General features: G+C 64.3%; 2 protein-coding genes across 2 annotated transcripts; both read right to left on the bottom strand.

Moving 5' to 3' along the window:
• Positions 1-196: 196 nt before the first annotated feature.
• Positions 197-12238, bottom strand: ICAM5 (intercellular adhesion molecule 5). Its single transcript, XM_063319004.1, is given in 18 exon segments — positions 197-635; positions 1812-1940; positions 1943-2035; positions 2038-2073; positions 2213-2311; positions 2314-2400; positions 2403-2435; positions 2438-2455; positions 3542-3697; positions 3700-3779; positions 3869-4064; positions 4067-4114; positions 4207-4485; positions 4571-4848; positions 5587-5902; positions 5987-6265; positions 7114-7186; positions 11963-12238. Coding segments are annotated over 18 exon segments (2508 nt in total). The 5' UTR covers positions 12056-12238; the 3' UTR covers positions 197-420.
• Positions 12239-14940: 2702 nt separating this feature from the next.
• On the bottom strand, positions 14941-20637 carry LOC134507961 (uncharacterized). Its single transcript, XM_063318953.1, has 6 exons — positions 20356-20637; positions 18155-18427; positions 17262-17540; positions 16581-16823; positions 15552-15857; positions 14941-15149 (listed from the first exon to the last, which is right to left on the bottom strand). Exons 1-6 carry the CDS (start codon positions 20465-20467, stop codon positions 14941-14943), a joined length of 1422 nt encoding a protein of 473 aa, XP_063175023.1. The 5' UTR covers positions 20468-20637.
• Positions 20638-20708: the final 71 nt, after the last annotated feature.

The raw sequence follows: 20708 nt of genomic DNA, 5'->3' as shown, positions 1-20708 counted from the left end.
ACCCGGGAAGCGCCGGCGGCCGCGGCCCCCCCCGAGCATCCCCCCCCCGGAGCATCCCCCCCCCGGAGCATCCCCCCCCCGGAGCATCCCCCCCCCGCGAGCATCCCCCCCCGCGAGCATCCCCCCCCCCGAGCATCCCCCCCCCCGAGCATTCCCCCCCCCCCGAGCATCCCCCCCCCGAGCATCCCCCCCCCGAGCATCCCCCCCCCGCCCTGAGTCACGGCCGTGCCGCCCTCGGCGCAGCACCAAAAAACCTTAGAAAAAAAAAAACCCCAAAAAAAACCCCAAAAAACCAACTAAAAGCCCCACGGCGGCCGGGCCGGCAACCCCCCCCCCGCAACTTCCAGACCTTCCCCCCGCCCCCGCCCGGGTCGGGCCGGGCCGGGCCGGGGGGAGCGTTTCCCGGTGGGGCCGTCGCGGTCAGGGCGGGGAGAGCTGGATGCCGAAGACGTCGCCGCGCTCCCGGCGCTGGCGGTGGAGGCGGGCGGCGTCGGAGGAGCCCTCGGCGTCCCGCACGTTGTACTCCCCCTTCTTGCAGGCCCGAGTCTTCAGGTAATACCCCCCCGCCGCCGCCGCCCCCAGCGCCGCCGCCGCCCCCAGCGAGCCCAGCGAGGCCACCAGGGCCAGCCGGCTCTCTGCGGGGGACAAGGGCACGGTGACCGCGCGGCGGTGACGGAAAACCCCCTTCCCCCCCCGCTTCCCCCCCCTTTTCGCCCCCTTTTTTTCTCTTTTTTCTTTTTTCTCTTTCTTTTTCCTCTTTTTCTTTTTCTTTTTCTTTTTTTCTTTTTTTTCTTTCTTTTTCTTTTTTTTCTTTTTTTCTTTTTTTCTTTTTCTTTTTTTCTTTTTTTCTTTTTTCTTTTTTTCTTCTTTTTTCTCTTTTTCTTCTTTTTTCTCTTTTTTCTCTTTTTCTTCTTTTTCTTCTTTTTCTTTTTCTTTTTTCTTTTTCTTTTCTTTTTTCTTTTTCTTTTTTTTTCTTTTTTCTTTTTTCTTTTTTCTTTTTCTTTTTTCTTTTTTTTCTTTTTTCTTCTTTTTTTCTTTTTTCTTTTTTTCTTTTTTCTTTTTTCTTTTTTCTTTTTTCTTTCTTTTTTTCTTTTTTTCTTTTTTTCTTTTTTTCTTTTTTCTTTTTTCTTTTTCTTTTTTCTTTTTTCTTTTTTCTTTTTCTTTTTTTTTTTTCTTTTTTCTGTTTCTCCTTTCTTTTTTCTTTTTTCTTTTTTTCTTTTTTTCTTTTTTCTTTTTTCTTTTTTCTTTTTTTCTGTTTCTCCTTTCTTTTTTCTTTCTTTTTTCTTTCTTTTTTCTTTTTTTTCTTTCTTTTTTCTTCTTTTTCTTTCTTTTTCTCTCTTTTTTCTCTCTTTTTTCTCTCTTTTTTCTTTCTTTTTTCTCTCTTTTTTCTTTCTTTTTCTCTCTTTTTTCTTTCTTTTTCTCTCTTTTTTTTCTTCTCTTTTTTCTTTCTTTTTTCTCTCTTTCTTTTTTCCATTTTCCCATATTTTCAATTTTTTGCCTTTTTTCCCCCTTTTTTCCCCCCCTTCCCTTCCTCCCCCTTCCCCCCCATTTTCCCTTTTTACCCCCCATTTTCCCCTCATTTTCGCCCCCTTTTCCCCCTTCCCCCCCCTTTCTCCCCCCCATTTTTCCCACCCTTTCCCTCCCCCTTCCCCACCTTCCCCCCCTCCTTTTCCCTCCCTTTTTTCCCCCATTTTCCCTTTATACCCCCCCATTTTCCCCTCATTTTTCCCCCTTCCCCCCCCCTTTTTTTCCCCATTTTTTTCCATTCCCCCCCCGCCATTTTTCCCCATTCCCCCCCTCCTCCAGCTCACCGTCCACCCGCACCATGACGCTGCCGGCCCGCCGGCCGTGCCGGTTGCTGGCGGTGCAGGTGTAAAGGCCCCGGTTGGCGGCGGCGGCAGCGGCCACGGCCACCGAGCGGTTGTCGGGGGCGAAGCGAGGTTGGGGGCGGGGGGCAGCGCCCAGCCGTAGGTGGGGGGGGGCAGCCCCTCGGCGCGACACTCCACGCTGAAGCTGGACCCCCGCGAGACGTTGCGGAGGGGACAACCCGCAGGGTCACGGCGGCGGGGCTGTCTGCACCGTGACGGCACCCACCGTCACCCAAAAACGCCCCCGCCGTCACCCAAAAATCCACACACACACACGCACCACCAACCCCCGGCACTTAAAAATAACCCAAACGCCCCTTTTTTCCGCCGCTCCCCACACTCACACTCGACGGCGACGGTGACGTTGCGGAGGGCCGAGCCGTGGGTGTTGGTGGCCCGGCACTGGTAGGTGCCGGCGTGGGCGCGAGTGACGTTGGGGCTCACCGGGGGGGGTCCTGGTTGTCCCCCAGCTTGTCACAGGTGACGCGGGGTGGGGGGTTGCCGCTGGCGGCGCAGGCCAGCTCCGCCGGCGTCCTTCCACCCACAGCCGCCGCGCCGGGCAGCCGTCTCCGCGATGCTGGGCTCGTCTGCCAACCGGGAGGGACGTGGCATGGGGCGGGGTGGGGGGGGGGTGGTGACGGGTGCCAGGTGTCCCCCACCCACTGCCACAACCCAAGATGAGGGGCAGGAAGCAACCGCCACCCCCCCTGCTCCCCACACGGTGCCGATGGGATCGGCACAAAGGCAGCCAGGGTCCCCACTGGGCTCGTATGGACATGGCATCCCCGGCACGGTCATGGCATCCCCGGCACGGTCATGGCATCCCCGGCCATGGCATCCCCGGCACGGTCATGTCATCCCCGGCACGGTCATGCTGTGCCTGGCACAGACATGGCATCCCTGGCCATGGCATCCTGGCACAATTTCGGGATCCCCAGTGTGGCTACGGCATCCCCAGCCCATCCCTGGCATCCCCCGGCATGGTCAGATCTCCATCCTGACCGTGGCATCCCCGGCACTGCCAGATCCTGTCCCACCCTGGCATCACCAGAACCCCATCCTGACCCCGGCATTACCAGATCCCTGTTCCATCCCTGGCATTGCAGATCCCTGTTCTCACCCCGGCATCCCTGGCACCACCAGATCCCTGACGCAGCCCTGGACCACTGGATCTCGATCCCATTCCTGGCATCACCAATCCTGTCCCACCCCTGGCATCACCAGATCCCCATCCTGACCCCAGCATCCCTGGCACCACCAGATCCCTCTCGCAGCCCTGGACCACTGGATCCCCATCCCATCCCTGGCACTACCAGATCCCTGTCCCATCCCTGGCACCAGCAGATTCCATCCCGACTCTGGCATCCCCGGCACCACAGATCCCTGTCCCACCCTGGCATCACCAGACCCCATCCTGACCCCAGCATCCCTGTCCCACCCTGGCATCCCTGGACCAGCAGATCCCCATCCCATCCCCGGCACCACCAGATCCCCATCCCTTCCCTGGCTCCACCAGATCCCTATCCCATCCCTGGCATCACCAGACCCCCATCCTGACCCCGGCATCACCAAATCCCTGTCCCACCCTGCCATCCCTGGCACTGCAGATCCCGTCCCACCCCGGCACCACCAGATCCCCGTTCCGCACCCGCCCGCCCCCGGGGGCCACTCACACTCGACGGTGACCAGGACGCTGCGGACGGCCGAGCCGTGCTTGTTGGTGGCCCGGCAGAGGTAGCGGCCGGCGTCGGCGCGGCTGACGGCCCGGCTGCCCCGGCCGCGGGTGGCAGCGCCGTCGCGGGCGCAGCGGGTGCTGGGGGGGGGGTCTCGTCGGCGCGACACCCCAGTTCCCGCCGCTCCCCCTCCACCCAGGTGCGATGCGCCGGGCACCCCCTCTCCGTCAGGGTGGGCCTCATCTTTGGGAGGGGGGGGAGAAAAAAAGGGGGTCCCGGTTAGCGCCGGTGCCGCGGTGTGGCCGCGGCGGGTGATGGCGGCACCACTCACACTCCACGCGGACGGTGACCTGCCGGCTCCGTGTCCCCAAGGCGTTGGTGGCATTGCAGAGGTAGGTGCCAGCTCGGGACCGGGTGACCAATTCGGGCTCCCCGGTGCTGACGGTGACGCCGTTCCTACCGCAGACCACGGTGGGCGCGGGGTTGCCGGCGGCGCGGCAGGACAACGTTTCCCGCGTCCCCGGAGCCACGTGCGGTTGGCGGGACAGTCGCTTGCCGCCATTTCGGGCATGTCTGGAAAAGACGGAGGGATACACCGGGAACGCCGGGAGCAGCCCGTGCCGGTTGCCGCGGGTACAACCCGACCCCTCCGGCGCGGCACTCACAGAGCACGGCGAGCCGGGCTTCCGTGTCCTTTGTCACCGCACCGTCGCCGATGGCCAGGCTGGCCCGGCACCCAAATTGCCGCCCGTCATCTTCCCGCCGGGCCACCAACCGCAGTTCCAGCGGGGATTCCGGTCCCTCGGCCAGGACCCCGCCGTCGGCATCGCGGAGCTGCAGCCGGACGGCGGGAGGGTCGGTGACCCCGGCGCGGCACGTCACCGTCACCTCGCTGCCCGCCGGTGCCGACGCCGGGCTCAGCTCCACGACGGGCAGCGGGAAGCCTGCAGGAAGGTGCGGTGGGTCCGCCGGAATTCCGGCACGGGAGCCGGTTATCCCCCCCCCACCGCCGCCCCCCTGGCGCCTTACGGTAGACGTGGAGCTGCCTCCGTGCCGTCCGCGCCGCCGTGGCCACCGCGGCGGTGCAGCTCAGCTCCTGGGGCCCCGGGGCGGCGGGTGCCAGGGTGGTGACAGCGGTGAGGACGTCCCCGGCCGCCGTGACGGTGACGTTGAGGCTCTGCTCTGCCAGGGTGACGGCGAAGCGGACGTCGCCGGCGGGGAAGGCGCCGGTGAGGCGGCAGCTGGCGTTGGCGGCGGTGCCGGCCTCCAGGAGGGCGGGGGCCCGGAGCTGCGGGGGTTCGGGAGGGCTGCGGGGACACGGCGTCACCAGGGTCACCCGCTTGGATGGGGAGGGGATGGGGATGGGACAGGATGGGAATGGGTTTGGATGGGGATGGGGTGGGGATGGGGATGGTATCGGCATGGGATTGGATTTGGGATGGGAGTGGAGTGGGGTGGGATGGGATGGGGATGGGATTGGAATTGGGATGGGATTGGGGATGGGGATGGGATGGGAATTGGGATGGGATAGGATGGGATGGGATGGGGACGGGACGGGATGGGATGGGAATGGGGTGGAATGGGGTGGGATGGGACGGGATGGGATGCGGATGGGGTGGGGATGGGATGGGGTGGGATGGGACAGGATGGGATGGGAATGGGATGGGATGGGAATGGGGTGGGATGGGAATGGGATGGGGTTGGGTTTGGATGGGGATGGGGTGGGGATGGGGATGGTGTCGGCATGGGATTGGATTTGGGACAGGAGTGGAGTGGGGTGGGATGGGATGGGGATAGGGATGGGATGGGGATGGGATGGGAATGGGGATGGGACAGGACGGGATGGGATGGGGATGGGATGGGATGGATGGAACGGGATGGGACAGGACGGGATGGGGTGGGGATGGGGATGGGATGAGATGGGATGGTGCTGGGACGGGATGGGGATGGGATGGGATGGGGCCAGGGCCAGGGCCACGGTGGTGCTGCTCCCTGTCTCCTCCCCCTGGGGCAGCAGCCCCCGCGCCCGGCCGTGCCGCGAGGACTCACCGAACACCGAGAGCTTGACGGGGACGGCGGCGCGGGCGAAGAGCGGCCCGTGTGGCCGCAGGGACAGCTCGGCGTGGCAGGTGACGTCCTGCCCGTGGTCCCCGGGGCCGACGGTCAGCAGGTGAGTGACGGCCACGGTGGCGCTGCCCTCGGCGGCCCCGAAACTCTCCGTCCGCAGCGTTTCGGCCCCTCGCCGTAACGTCACCGTCAGGTTCCCCACCGGAGCCACCTCCACCACCCGGCACGTCAGGTTCCGGCTCTCCCCCACCGCCACCGCCGCCACCGGCTCCAGCACCACCCGCTCCGGCAACCCTGGAAGGGGCCACCCACCCATCAACCGCGTCCCCCCGGTGCCACCATGGTGTCCCCCCCCCGCCTCAACCCCCCGGCACTCACGGTAGACGAGGATGCCGGCGCTGGCGTTGACTTGGGTGTCACCGCAGCGACCGTAGCAGGTGGCGGTGCCGGGGCTCCATTGGGAGACGTTGAGGAGGCGGAAGCTTTGCCAACGGCCCCCCCCGGCCCCCAAGGTGACGGCCAAGGGGGTGTCCAGCCCCAGCGTGGCGTTGCCCCCCGGGCAGGCGCTGCGGCTGCAGTTGATGGCCACCGAGCCCCCGAAGGGCACCACGGCCACCCGTGGCCAGGCCCCCACCGTGAACGTGCCCCGGGCGACCCCTGCGAGAGCCCCCCCCCCCACCCGCCGCCGGCTCAGCACCGGCACCCCCCCACCCTGGGGACCCCCCCCAATCCGGTTGCGGGGGGGCCCAGCCCAGTAAGCCCAGTGCTGAGACACCCCCCCCCCCCCCCGCACCAATCCAGGGAGGGGACCCAGGCGTCCGGGGTCTTGGGGGTTCCTTCGTGTCCCCCCCCAGCACTAAGGGTCCCTGAGGTCCATCTCCCCCCCACCCCCCCCCCGAAATAGGGGACCCAGATGTCCAGGGTCCTGTGGGTCCCTCTGTGTCCCCCCCAGGCATTAAGGGTCCCCCCATGTGTCGTCCCCCCCCCGGCACTAAGGGTCCCTGGTGTCTTGGGTCCTTGGGGTCCACCCCCCCACCCCCCAAAATAAGGAACCCAGGCATCCACGCCCCTGGGGGTCCAAACCCCCCCCCCCAGCCCCCCCAGCATTAAAAGTCCCTGGTGTTGGGGGTCCCTGGGTGTCATCGTCCCCCCCCCGTTCCCGCTCCCCGTCATGCTGGGTCCCAGGTGCTGGGGGTTCTCTGGGGGTCCAGCCCCCCCCCCCCCCCATAACTACCAGCTCCCCCCATGAAGGGACCCAGATGTCCAGGCTTCCCCCCATCCCAATTAGAGGTCCCTGGTGTCTGGGGGGGTCCCCAGGGGCGCCCCCCCCCTCCCCTTATAATTAAGGGTCTCTGGGGTGCCCGGAGACCACCCTCCCGCTTCCCAGCACGGTGGGTCTCGGGTCCCCGGTGTCCCGTCCCGTCCCCCCCCCGCGATCCCGGAGGGACCCAGGCGTCCGGGGCCCCCCCTGACACTGTTCCCCCCCCCCCAACCACCACCTTTACCTGCGAGCGCCAGGATGAGCGGGGGCAGCAGCCGGGCGGCCGGGCCGGGGGGTCCCATGGGACGCTGGCTCCGCTGGGGGAGGAAGAGGAGGATGGGGAGGAAGGGGAGGATGGGGAGGAAGGGGAGGATGAGGAGGAAGGGGAGGAGGAAGAGGACAGAGACGAAGAAGAGGAGGATGGAGATGAAGAGGAGGATGGAGAGGAGGAGGATGGAGAGGAGGATGGGGAGGATAGAGACGAAGAGGAGGAGGATGGAGATGAAGAGGAGGATGGAGAGGAGGAGGAGGATGGGGAGGGAGAGGAGAAGGAAGAGGAGGATGGGGAGGAAGAGGAGGAGGAGGAGGACAGAGACGAAGGAGAGGAAGATGGAGATGAAGAGGAGGAGGATGGGGAGGAAGAGGAGGACGGAGAGGATGGGGTTTAAGCGGAGGAGGAGGAGGAGGATGGGGATGAGGAGGATGGGGATGAAGAGGAGAAGGAGGATGGGGATGAAGGCAGCTCTGCCGCCGCCGCTCACGAAGGCGAGGACGGCGCCGGTACCGCGGGGCTGCTCCTCCCCCCGCCCCCGGCTGAGCCTCCCGAGGCTCCGTCCGCCCCCGCCCGGTGCTCGGCGCTGCACAGGACCCCCCCCCCCACCCCCCCCCTCCGCAAAACCTTCCCGGATCGGACCCCCCCCCCCCACCGGTGCCGGGATCGGGGCCCCCTCCCACTCCGTGCTCGGTCCTTCACAGACCCCCCCCCCCAACCGGTGCCAGGATCGGGGCCCCCTCCCACCCCGTGCTCGGTCCTTCACAGACCCCCCCCCCCGCCATGTCCGGATCGGGTCCCCCCCATGCTCGGCGCTGCTCAGGACATCCCCCCCCCCCCCACCTTCCCCAAAAACCTTCCCGGATCGGACCCCCCCCCCCCCACCATGGACGCATCGCCCCCCGCACTCCCCCGGTGCTCGGTCCTTCAGAGACCCCCCCCACCCCCACCCCGTGTCGGGATCGGGCCCCCCCGCCCGCCCCGCGCCGTGCTCAGTCCTTCACAGACACCGCTCCCCCCGGACCTGGATGGGCCCCCCCCCGTCCCCCCCGGTGCTCGGCGCTGCTCAGGACCCCCCCTCCCCCCCCCAACCTTCCTGCATCGGGCCCCCCCACCCCCGCCATGTCCGGATCGGCCCCCCCCAACCCATGCTCGGTCCTTCACAGACACCCCCCACCCCCCCCGTGCCCGGTGTCCGTCCCCCCCCCCCGCCCCGGTCCCGTTCCAGCCCGTCGCCAGCAGCAGCTGCGCCGCGGGGGAGGCACCGCTCCTGCGTGGGAGCAGCGACAGACCGGGACCAGCTGTCCCCAACACCCCCCCCCTCCTTGTCCCCCCCCTCCCTCCTCCGTGGCGTCCCCACCCCCGTGTCCCCACCCCCGCACCCACCTGGGGACAGGCAGGGGACGGCCACGGGCTGGGGGGGGTGGGGGGGGGGATTGGGGCCACCTGTAGCCACGCGTGTGCATGGGAGTGTGCAGCACACGCGTGTGCGTGCTGGCGTGGGTCGTGTGTGCATCGTGTGCATGCAGGCATGCATGGCGTGTGCGTGCTGGCGTGGGCCTCGTGTGCATCATGTGTATGGCGTGTGCAGCATGTGCATGGCATGTGCAGCATGTGCATGGCATGTGCAGCATGTGCATGGCGTGTGCATCATGTGCATGCAGGCACGCATTGCACGTGCGTGCTGGCGTGGGTCGCATGTGCATCGTGTGCGCATCGTGTGCATGCAGGCACGCATCAGTGTGTGCGTGCTGGCGTGGGTCTCGTGTGCATCATGTGCATGGCGTGTGCACCATGTGCATGGCATGTGCAGCATGTGCATCATGTGCATGCAGGCACGCATTGCATGTGCATGCTGGCGTGGGTCTCGTGTGCACATCATGTGCATGCAGGCACGCATTGCATGTGCGTGCTGGCGTGGGTCTCGTGTGCACCATGTGCATGGTGTGTGCATCGTGTGCATGGCATGTGCAGCATGTGCATCATGTGCATGCAGGCACGCATTGCATGTGCATGCTGGCGTGGGTCTCGTGTGCACATCATGTGCATGCAGGCACACATTGCATGTGCGTGCTGGCGTGGGTCGCATGTGCATCGTGTGTGCATCGTGTGCATGCAGGCACACATTGCACGTGCGTGCTGGCGTGGGTCGCATGTGCATCGTGTGCGCATCGTGTGCATGCAGGCACGCATTAGTGTGTGCGTGCTGGCGTGGGTCTCGTGTGCACCATGTGCATGGCATGTGCACCATGTGCATGGCATGTGCAGCATGTGCATGCAGGCATGCATTGCGTGTGCTTGCTGGCACACATTGCTTCTTGTGCATGCAGGCACACATTGCATGTGCGTGCTGGCGTGGGTCGCATGTGCATCGTGTGCGCATCGTGTGCATGCACGCACGCATTGCATGTGCGTGCTGGCGTGGGTCTCGTGTGCACCATGTGCATGGCGTGTGCATTGTGTGCATGGCGTGTGCATCATGTGCATGCGGGCACGCATTGCATGTACATGCTGGCGTGCGTCTCGTGTGCATCATGTGCACGCATGCGTGCATTGCACGTGTGTCGTGTGCATCATACACATGCACAGCGTGTGCACGGTGGCATGGGTCTCGTGTGTACGGAAGCGCGTCTATCATGTGCATGGTGTGGGCATGCACACGTGCATTGCCCGGGCCTCCTGGTGTGGGTATCATGTGCATGGCGTGTGTATTGCGCATTCACGCGTGCATTGCATGTGCATGCCAGCGTGGGTGGTGTGTGCATGGCACGTGCAGCGTGCGCATGCATGTATGCATTCTGTGTGCATGCTGGCGTGGGGCTCGTGTGCATAGAGGCACGTATAGCGCATGCATTGGCATGTGCATCATGGGCATGCACGCGTGCATTGCGTGCGTGTGCTGGCGTGGGTCTCATGTGCATGGCGTGAGTATCATGTGCATCCATGTGTGCATGGCATGTGCATTGAGCGCATGCATGCATTCTGTGTGCATGCTGGCATGGGTCTCGTGTGCATTGCGTGTGCGTTGAAGCGTGTATATCATGTGCATTGCCATGAGCATCACGTGCATGCACGCGTGCATTGCGTGTGTGTGCTGGCGCGGGTCTCGTGAGCATGGTGCGTGCATCACGTGCATGCACACACGCATTGCATCTGCGTGTTGGCAAGGGTCTCATGTGCACGGTGTGTGCCATCCATGCGTGCATTGTGTGTGCTGCCGGTGTGGGTATTGTGTACCTGGTGTGTGCATGCACGCGTGCACCGCGTGTGCGTGCTGGCGTGGGTATCGTGCACCGTGCGCATGTAGGCGTGTATATCCTGTGCATCGCATGTGCATGCACAGGCAGGCACACGGATGTGTACGGTGGTGTACCACGTGCACGCAGACACGCACCGCGTGTGCATGCTGAGGTATCTATGACATGCATGCAGGTGTGTGTTGCATGTGCATGCCAGTGTGTGTAACGTCCCTGCAGACATCCATGGCATGTACATGCCGATACACGTGTGACACGCATGCAGATGTGTTGCATGTGCATGTCGGGGTGTATGTCCCATCCATGCGGATGTGCACTGCGTGTGCGTGCAGCTATATGTATGACATGCATGTGTTGCACGTGCACGCCGGGGTGTGCACCACATGCATGCAGGCGTGCATCGTGCGTGCATGCAGATACATGTATGACATGCACGCAGACACATGTATGACATGCACGCAGACACATGTTGCATGTGCGCGCCGGGCTGTGTGCCATGTCCATGCAGACATGCATCGCGTGTGCATGCAGAGATATGTATGACGTGCACGCAGGCGTGTTTTGCATATGCACCCCACTGTGCGTACCATGTGCATGCAGGCATGTGTTGCATGTGCATGCCAGTGCGTGTATCATGTCCCTGCAGATATATGTATGACATGCATGCAGGCGTGTTGCATGTGCATGCCGATGTGTGTATCGCATCCGTGCAGACATGCACTGCGTGGAGCTCTATCCATGGCATGCATGCAGGCGTGTGTTGCACGTGCACGCCGGTGTGCGTATCATGTGCATGCAGACATGCATCACGTGTGCATGCAGATACATGTATGACAAGCATGAAGTCGTGTGTTGCACGTGCACGCCGGTGTGTGAATCACATGCATGCAGACGTGCATCGCGTGTGCGTGCAGATACACGTATGACGCGCATGCAGACACATGTTGCATGTGCACGCCGGGGTGTGAATCACGTGCATGCAGACGTGCATCGCGTGTGCGTGCAGATACACGTATGACACGCATGCAGACACATGTTGCATGTGCACGCCGGTGTGTGAATCACGTGCATGCAGACGTGCATCGCGTGTGCGTGCAGATACACGTATGACGCGCATGCAGACACATGTTGCATGTGCACGCCGGGGTGTGAATCACGTGCATGCAGACGTGCATCGCGTGTGCGTGCAGATACACGTATGACACGCATGCAGACACATGTTGCATGTGCACACTGGTGTGTGAATCACGTGCATGCAGACGTGCATCGCGTGTGCGTGCAGATACACGTATGACACGCATGCAGACACATGTTGCATGTGCACGCCGGGGTTTGTACCATGTGCATGCAGACGTGCATGGCATGTACACGCAGACACATGTATGACACGCATGCGGGCACGCCTGGGGTGCAGCCCCTGTGCCCGCCAACGCGCCCCCCCCGCAGCCCACACCGTGCCGGGTGTCCCTGCCCCCGTCCCCGTCCCCGTGTCACCCCCTGCCTCGGCCCACGCCCCGCGTCACCTGCCCACGCCAAGGCCCAGCCGGCACCGGAGCAGGCCTCACCGCGGCGTGCCGTGCCGTGGCGTGTCGTGGCGTGCCGCTCTCCGCCCTGCCGCGCCGTGCTCTGCCGTGCCGCGGCGTGTCATCCCCTGCCATGGTGGATCACGCCCTGCCATGGCGTGTCACGGCGTGTCACGCTGTGCCGTGGCGCGGCGTGTGCCGGTGTCACGCCGTGGCGCGAGCGACGGTGCCAGGCGCTGCCAGGCCCCGCTCGGGGACGATGCTCTGGCACAGGGGAAGGGGGGGGGAAACGCAAGAAGTGGGGGACACCCCCTCCCCCCCCCCCCCCTCGCTCGGGGCCCCCCCAACACCTCCCTCCTCGAGCCCCTCCCCCCTCCGTCCCCCATCCCCCCACCCCCCCCTTGTCCCTGGTTCCAGCCCCCTCCCCCCAGCGCGGCTCCAGCCCCGCCCCCAGCCCCTGCCACATCCCTGCCTGCACCCCCCATCCCTGCCTGCACCCCCCCAGTCCCCTGCCTGCACCCCTAATCCCCTGCCTGCACCCCCCCAGTCCCCTGCCTGCACCCCTAATCCCCTGCCTGCACCCCCCAGTCCCTTGCTTGCACCCCTAATCCCCTGCCCGCACCCCCTCATCCCTGCCTGCACCCCCCCAGTCCCCTGCCTGCACCCCTAATCCCCTGCCTGCACCCCTATCCCTGCCTGCACCCCCCCCAGTCCCCTGCCTGCACCCCTAATCCCCTGCCCTCACCCCCTCATCCCCTGCCCGCACCCCCTCATCCCTGCCTGCACCCCCCCAGTCCCCTGCCTGCACCCCTAATCCCCTGCCCGCACCCCCTCATCCCTGCCTGTACCCCCCCAATCCCCTGCCTGTACCCCTAACCCCTGCCTGCACCCCCAATCCCCTGCCAGTACCCCCCCATCCCTGCCTGCACCCCCCCAGTCCCCTGCCTGCACCCCTAATCCCCTGCCTGCACCCCCCAGTCCCCTGCCTGCACCCCTAATCCCCTGCCCGCACCCCCTCATCCCTGCCTGTACCCCCCAATCCCCTGCCTGTACCCCTAACCCCTGCCTGCACCCCCAATCCCCTGCCAGTACCCCCCCAATCCCTGCCCGTACTCCCCCAGTCCCCTGCCTGCACCCCCCATCCCTGTCTGTACCCCCCCCAATCCCCTGCCTGCACCCTTAATCCCCTGCCTGCATCCCCCCAATCCTTGCCTGCACCCCCCCATCCCTGTCCATGTCCCCCCCAATCCCCTGCCCACACCCCAATCCCTGCTCGTACCCCCCCAATCCCCTGCCTGCACCCCCATCCCTGCCCGTACCCTTAGTCCCCTGCCTGTACCCTAATCCCTGCCAGCACCCCCCCATCCCTGCCCATAATCCCCCAATCTCCTGCCTGCACCCCTAATCCCCTGCCTGCACTCCCCTATCCCTGCCTGTACCCCCCCACCCCCTGCCTGCACCCCTAATCCCCTGCCTGCACCCCCCATCCCTGCCTGTACCCCCCCAAACCCCTGCCCGTACCCCCCCACCCCCTGCCTGCACCCCTAATCCCCTGCCTGCACCCCCCATCCCTGCCTGTACCCCCCCAAACCCCTGCCTGCACCCCCCAACCCCCTGCCTGCACCCCTAATCCCCTGCCTGCACCCCCCATCCCTGCCTGCACCCCCCCACCCCCTGCCTGCACCCCTAATCCCCTGCCTGCACCCCCCCCCAATCTCTGCCTGTACCCACAAGGGGCCAGCCCGGGCCCCAACACCCCCCAGTACAGCCCAGTATAGACCGATACAGCCCAGTATAGTCCAGTACAACCCAGCACAGCTTCGTGTAGCCCAGTACAGACCAGTAAAGCCCAATACAAACCCGTACGGCCCAACATAGCCTAGTACAGTCCAGCACGGCCCAGTACAGTCCAGTATAGCTCACTACAGCCCAGCACAGCCCAGTATAGCTCATTACAGCTTAGTGTAGCCCAGTATAGCCCAGTATAGCCCAGCACAGCCCAGTATAGCTCACTACAGCTTAGTGTAGCCCAGCACAGGCCAGTGTAGCCCAGCACAGGCCAGTATAGCCCAGTACAGCCCAGCCCAGCCCAGTGTAGCTCACTACAGCCCAGTAAAGCCCAGCACAGCCCAGTATAGCCCAGCACAGCCCAGCAGAGCTCACTACAGCCCAGTATAGCCCAGCACAGCCCAGCACAGCCCAGTACAGCCCAGCACAGCCCAGTACAGCCCAGTACAGCCCAGCACAGCCCAGCACAGCCCAGTACAGCCCAGCACAGCCCAGTACAGCCCAGTATAGCCCAGTGCAGCTCAGCACAGCCCAGCAGAGCTCACTACAGCCCAGCACAGGTCAGTATAGGCCAGTATAGCCCAGTACAGCCCAGCCCAGCACAGCACAGTGCAGCCCAGTACAGCCCAGCAGAGCTCAGTACAGCCCAGTACAGCCCAGTACAGCCCAGTATAGCCCAGCACAGCCCAGTATAGCCCAGTACAGCCCAGCAGAGCTCACTACAGCCCAGTATAGCCCAGCACAGCCCAGTATAGCCCAGCACAGCTCAGCAGAGCTCACTACAGCCCAGCAGAGCTCACTACAGCCCAGCACAGCCCAGTACAGCCCAGTATGGCCCAGTGCAGCCCTGTCCCCTTGTGCCATTAGCCCGCGTGACGTGGACAAGCCGGGACGATCCCACAAGAATTTTTTAAACCATTAAGAGCCATTTCCCCCCCCTCCCGCCCCCAGCCCCCGCACAAAGGGGAGCCCGAGGCCACGGTGATGGGCACAAGGGGGGCGTGGGGAGGGGGGAGGAAATCCCTCCTTGGGGCCCCCGTTCCCCCCCCCCCCCCCCCCCAGGTCCCCCCAGCCCCAGCGGAGGGCACAGCATGGGGCAGCACCCCCCACCGCTGCCCTTTTTGGTGGGGGGGGCTGGATACGTCCCTCGCCCCATGGAGGCGTTTGGCTTCGTGCAGGGCCGGGGGAGGTGGGGTGGGACGCGGGTTTTGGGGAGGGGGGGGCGGGTTGGGTTACGGTGGAGCCCCCCCATCATTGTGGGGGGCATCATCCTGCCCCGGCCTTGGCGGCTCCATCTGCAGCCGCCTCTGCCGCTGCCGCAGCCGGTATTCCCGGATTTTCTTCTTGCGGTAGTAGATGCCGTAGCCCACCCCGCCGGCGACCAGGGTGGCCACCACCACCACGCACACCAGCACCGGGAGCAGCAGGTCGGGGTCATGGTCTGCCGGAGAGCGGGGATGGGTGGTCAGCGGTGCTGAGCCTGAACCATCCTCCTGGGACCCCCCCAGGACCCTTGAGACACCCAAGACCCCCAGAAGCTCCGGGACCTCCAAGACCACCAGGAGCCCCAGGACACCCAAGACCACCAGGAACACCAAGACCCTCAGGACCCCAAGACCACCAGGAATCCCAGGACACCCAAGACCCTCAGGACCCTCAAGATCCCCAGGACCACCAGCACCCCTAACGCCCCTAGGATCTCCAGGCCCTCCAAGACCACCAGGACCACCAGGAATCCCAGGATGCCCAAGACCCTCAGGACACCCAAGATCTCCAAAACCCTCAGGACCCTCAAGATTCCCAGGACTCCCAAGATCCCCAGGAACTCCAGGATCTCCAGGACCTCCGACCACCAGGAGCCCCAGGACACCCAAGACCACCAGGACCATGAGGAACCCCAGGAAACCCAAGACCACCAGGACCCCCAAGACCACCAGAAGCCCCAGGACACCCAAGACCACCAGGAATCCCAGGATGCCCAAGACCCTCAGGGCCCTCAAGATCCCCAGGACCACCAGCACCCCCAACACCCCCAGGATCTCCAGGCCCTCCAAGACCACCAGGACCACCAGGAATCCCAAGATCCCCAAGACCCTCAGGACCCTCAAGAACCCCAGGACCACCAGGACCCCCAATACCCCCAGGATCCCTGAGACCCTCAGGACCCCCAAAATCACCAGGACCCTTGAGACCCCCAGGACTCTCAGGACGCCCAAGACCATGAGGACCCCCAAGACCCTCAGGATCCCCAAGATTCAGGACCCCTGAAACCTCCAGCACCCCAAGATTCCCAGGGCCCCCGAGACACCCAGGACCCCCAAGACCCTCAGGAACCTTAAGAATCCCATGATCCCCAAAAACTCCAGGACCCAGAGGACTCCCAGGATCCCCGAGACCTTCAGGACCCCTGAAATCCCCAGGACCCCCAAGACTACCATGACCCCCAAGGCCCCTGAGACCCCCCCAGGACCTCCAAGACCCCCAGCACCCCCAGGACCCTCAGGACCACCAGGACCCAGGACCTCTGAAACCTCCAGGACCCCAAGATTCCCAGGACCCCCGAGATCCTCAGGAATCTTGAGAATCCCATGATCCCCAAAACCTCCAGGACCCAGAGGACTCCCAGGATCCCCGAGACCCCCAGGACCCCTGAAATCCCCAGGACCCCCAAGACCCCTGAGACCCCCCCAGGACCCCCAAGACCCTCAGGATGTCCAAGACCACCCGAACCCCTGAAACCTCCAAGACCCTGAGATTCCCAGGATCCCCGAGACACTCAGGACCCCCAAAATCCCCAGGACCTTGGGGACTCCCGGGACACACTGAGACCCCCCCCCCCCGAGAACCCCCGAGACCCCCCGTCCCCACTCACATTGCACCCAGACGCTGACACTCCGGACGGTTGTCCCCAGCGGGTTGGTGGCCTGGCAGAGGTAGGTGCCGGCGTGGGCGCGGGTGACGGGGCGTGGGACCCCGGCGGGGAAGGGCTCCCTGTCCTTGGCACACTCCAGGTGGGGCCGGGGGTTGCCCCATGCCCAGCAGCGCAGGGTCTCATCCTGCCCCTCCGTCCAGTTCTGGCTGGGGGGGCAGCTCCTGTCGTCCATCCGGGGCTGGTCTGGGGGGGGGCGAGAGTGGGGGGAAGCTCATTTCTCCCCGGCACGAGCCCCGGTGTCACCATCGCTGCCGCCAAGGGGGTCCCTGCCGCGGCCTGGGACGGGACCCCCAAGTCTTGCATTGGGCTTGAGGAGCTTTGCAGTGGGGCAGGAGGGGTTTGCATGGGGGCTGAGGGGTTTTGCGCCGATGCCAAGGGGTTTTCTATGGGGCAGGAGGGTTTTGCACGGGGGCAGATGGGGTTTGCACCGATGCTAAGGGGGTTTCTATGGGGCAGGAGGGTTTTACACGGGGGCCAAGGGGTTTTGCGCTGATGCTAAGGGGTTTTCTATGGGGCAGGAGGGTTCTGCAGGGGGTCAAGGGGTTTTACACAGGGGCGGAAGGGTTTTGCCCCAGGATCAAAGGATTTTGCCCCATGGTCGCCACCCGCCGCCCCACTCACAGGTGACACGCAGCGTGGCCGTGGGCGAGCTCTTCCTCAGCGTCTGGTTGCCCAGGCTGAGCTGCGCTTGGCAGGAGAACTCGGCTCCGTCATCTTCCTCCCTGGCCACCAGCTCCAGGCTGATGGGACCCTCCTCCCAGGCCTGCTGGTGCCGGTGGCTACGGTGGAGCTGCAGCTTGAGCCCCGGGGGCCAGCTGGGCGCCGAGAAGCACTTGATGGCCACCGTCTCGTTGGAGGAGGTGTTGGGGCTGCTGATGGTCAGCTGAGGCTGGGGGAATTCTGCGGCCGGTGGAGGGGGAGATGGCACCCAATGTCTGAGGTCATCCCAAAGGCGGAGCTGGATCCGGCACCCGGCTCATCCCAAGCTCTCTCACCCTTGGGACCCATCACCAGATCCGGCACCCGGGTCATCCCAAGCTCTCCCACCCTTGGGACCCATCACCGGACCCAGCACCTGGCTCATCCCAAGCTCTCCCACCCTTGGGACCCATCACCGGACCCAGCACCTGGCTCATCCCAAGCTCTCCCACCCTTGGGACCCATCACCGGACCCAGCACCCGGTTCATCCCAAGCTCTCACACCCTCGGGACCCATCACCGGACCCAGCACCCGGCTCATCCCAAGCTCTCACACCCTCGGGACCCATCACCGGATCCGGCACCTGGCTTATCCCGAGCTCTCCCACCCTTGTGACCCATCACTGGATCCAGCCCCCAACTCATCCCAACCTCTCCCCCCGAGGACCAGTTGTGGCTCCAGCTCCAACCCAGTTTGCTCCATCCCACTGCCCATCGAGGGGTGGGGGCTCCCCAGATCCAGCACATCCCTACCCACTTCCTGCATCCCCCATCCACCGGGAAAGCCCCGGGGAAGCACCCCAGCAGCCTCTTACCATAAGCCAGCACCCTAAAAGCCGCCACCTTCCTTTCCCCGAAGCAGGAGAAGTAGCAGAGGACGTCGGAGAGGGGCTCGGTGATGTTGCGGAGCCGGACGCTCACCCAGCCCGGCCCCTGGCTCACCCGCTCCTTGCTGAGGGAGGTCTCCAGCCCCCTGGGAGCCCAGGCCTGGGGGCAGCTGCTGGAGCAGTTGAGCAGCACCGTCCCACCGTAGCCCACCTCCGAGGAGTTCCCTTCCACCCTCACCTCGAAGGAGACGGTGGATTGTCCTGGAATGGGATGGGCGGGGGGCGGTGGGATGAGCTGGGGTGTGTGGGATGAGGTGAGGAGAGGGGGTGGGATGAAGGCGGGATGAGCTGGGGACACACAGGATGAGCTGGGACACACGGGATGAGGTCGGGAGGTGGGGTGGGGTGAAGGTGAGTTGAGCCGGGGACACATGGGATGAGCTGGGACACACGGGATGGCCCAGGGAAGGTGGGTTGGGATGAAGGTGGGATGAGCTGGGACACATGGTATGTCCGTAACTGGGTTGGAGTGAAGGTGGGATGAGCTGGGGACACACGGGATGAGCTGGGACACATGGGATGAGCTGGGACATGCAGGATGAGATCGGGAGGTGGGTTGGGGTGAAGGTGGGATGAGCTGGGGACACATGGGATGAGCTGGGATACACGGGATGAGATTGGGAGGTGGGTTGGGGTGAAGGTGGGTTGAGCTGGGGACACATGGGATGAGCTGGGACACATGGGGATGAGCTGGGACACACGGGATGTCCCAGGGAAGGTGGGTTGGGATGAAGGTGGGATGAGCGGGGACACATGGTATGTCCCTAACTGGGTTGGAGTGAAGGCGGGATGAGCTGGGGACACACGGGATGAGCTGGGATACGCGGGATGAGATCGGGAGGTGGGGTGGGGTGAAGGTGAGTTGAGCCGGGGACACATGGGATGAGCTGGGACACACGGGATGGCCCAGGGAAGGTGGGTTGGGATGAAGGTGGGATGAGCTGGGACACATGGTATGTCCCTAACTGGGGTGGAGTGAAGGTGGGATGAGCTGGGGACACACAGGATGAGCTGGGACACACGGGATGAGCTGGGACACGCAGGATGAGATCGGGAGGTGGGTTGGGGTGAAGGTGGGTTGAGCTGGGGACACATGGGATGAGCTGGGACACATGGGGTGTCCCAGGGAAGGTGGGTCAGGGTGAAGGTTGGATGCGCTGGGACACAGGGGATGTCCCCAGCTGGGTCGGGACGAAGACGGGATGAGAAGGGACACACGGGATGAGATGGGACACACGGGATGTCCCGAGCAGGATTGGGGTGAAGGTGGGATGAGCTGGGACACAGGGGATGTCCCAGGGAAAGTGGGTTGGGATGAAGGTGGGATGAGCGGGGACACATGGTATGTCCCTAACTGGGTTGGAGTGAAGGCGGGATGAGCTGGGGACACACGGGATGAGCTGGGATACGCGGGATGAGATCGGGAGGTGGGGTGGGGTGAAGGTGAGTTGAGCCGGGGACACATGGGATGAGCTGGGACACACGGGATGGCCCAGGGAAGGTGGGTTGGGATGAAGGTGGGATGAGCTGGGACACATGGTATGTCCCTAACTGGGGTGGAGTGAAGGTGGGATGAGCTGGGGACACACAGGATGAGCTGGGACACACGGGATGAGCTGGGACACGCAGGATGAGATCGGGAGGTGGGTTGGGGTGAAGGTGGGTTGAGCTGGGGACACATGGGATGAGCTGGGACACATGGGGTGTCCCAGGGAAGGTGGGTCAGGGTGAAGGTTGGATGCGCTGGGACACAGGGGATGTCCCCAGCTGGGTCGGGACGAAGACGGGATGAGAAGGGACACACGGGATGAGATGGGACACACGGGATGTCCCGAGCAGGATTGGGGTGAAGGTGGGATGAGCTGGGACACAGGGGATGTCCCAGGGAAAGTGGGTTGGGGTGAAGATGGGGTGAGATGGGACACGTGGGATGTCCCCAACTGGGTCAGGATGAAGGTGGGATGAGCTGGGACACGGGGGATGTCCCCAGCTGGATTGGGGTGAAGGTGGGAGGAGCTGGGACACACGGATGTCCCCAGTTGGGTCGAGGTGAAGGTGGGGTGAACTGGGACACGGGGGATGTCCCCAGCTGGGTTGGGGTGCGGGGGGATGACCCAGGGATGACTTACCGCAGGGAACCAGGAGCAGCCCAGCAAGGAACCAGGCCAGGTGGCCGCGCCGGGACATTGCCGCGCCGGTGAGCCAGAAACCACGAGGATGGGAGCAGAAGCCAGAGCCCATCACCCCCGGCACAGGGCTTTGGGGGGGGTTTGGGGAGGGGGGGACCCAGCTCAGAGGCAAATTGTCCCCCAACCCTTGCCGCGATGGCCGTTCTCCATCCTTCCTCCCCGGCCCGGCACCGTCCCGGCCCCACCGTCTACACCGCGGGTGCTGGGAACCGGGGGCCAAATGGCGGCACAAGGAAGGAAGTGGGGTTTAGGTACCATGACGCATGCTCGGCGCGACCGTGGCCACCGAGGAC

The sequence above is a fragment of the Chroicocephalus ridibundus genome, chromosome 29, assembly GCF_963924245.1.
Source record: "Chroicocephalus ridibundus chromosome 29, bChrRid1.1, whole genome shotgun sequence".
NCBI classification, from domain to species: domain Eukaryota; kingdom Metazoa; phylum Chordata; class Aves; order Charadriiformes; family Laridae; genus Chroicocephalus; species Chroicocephalus ridibundus.
This window is presented reverse-complemented; position numbering and strand designations above follow the sequence as displayed.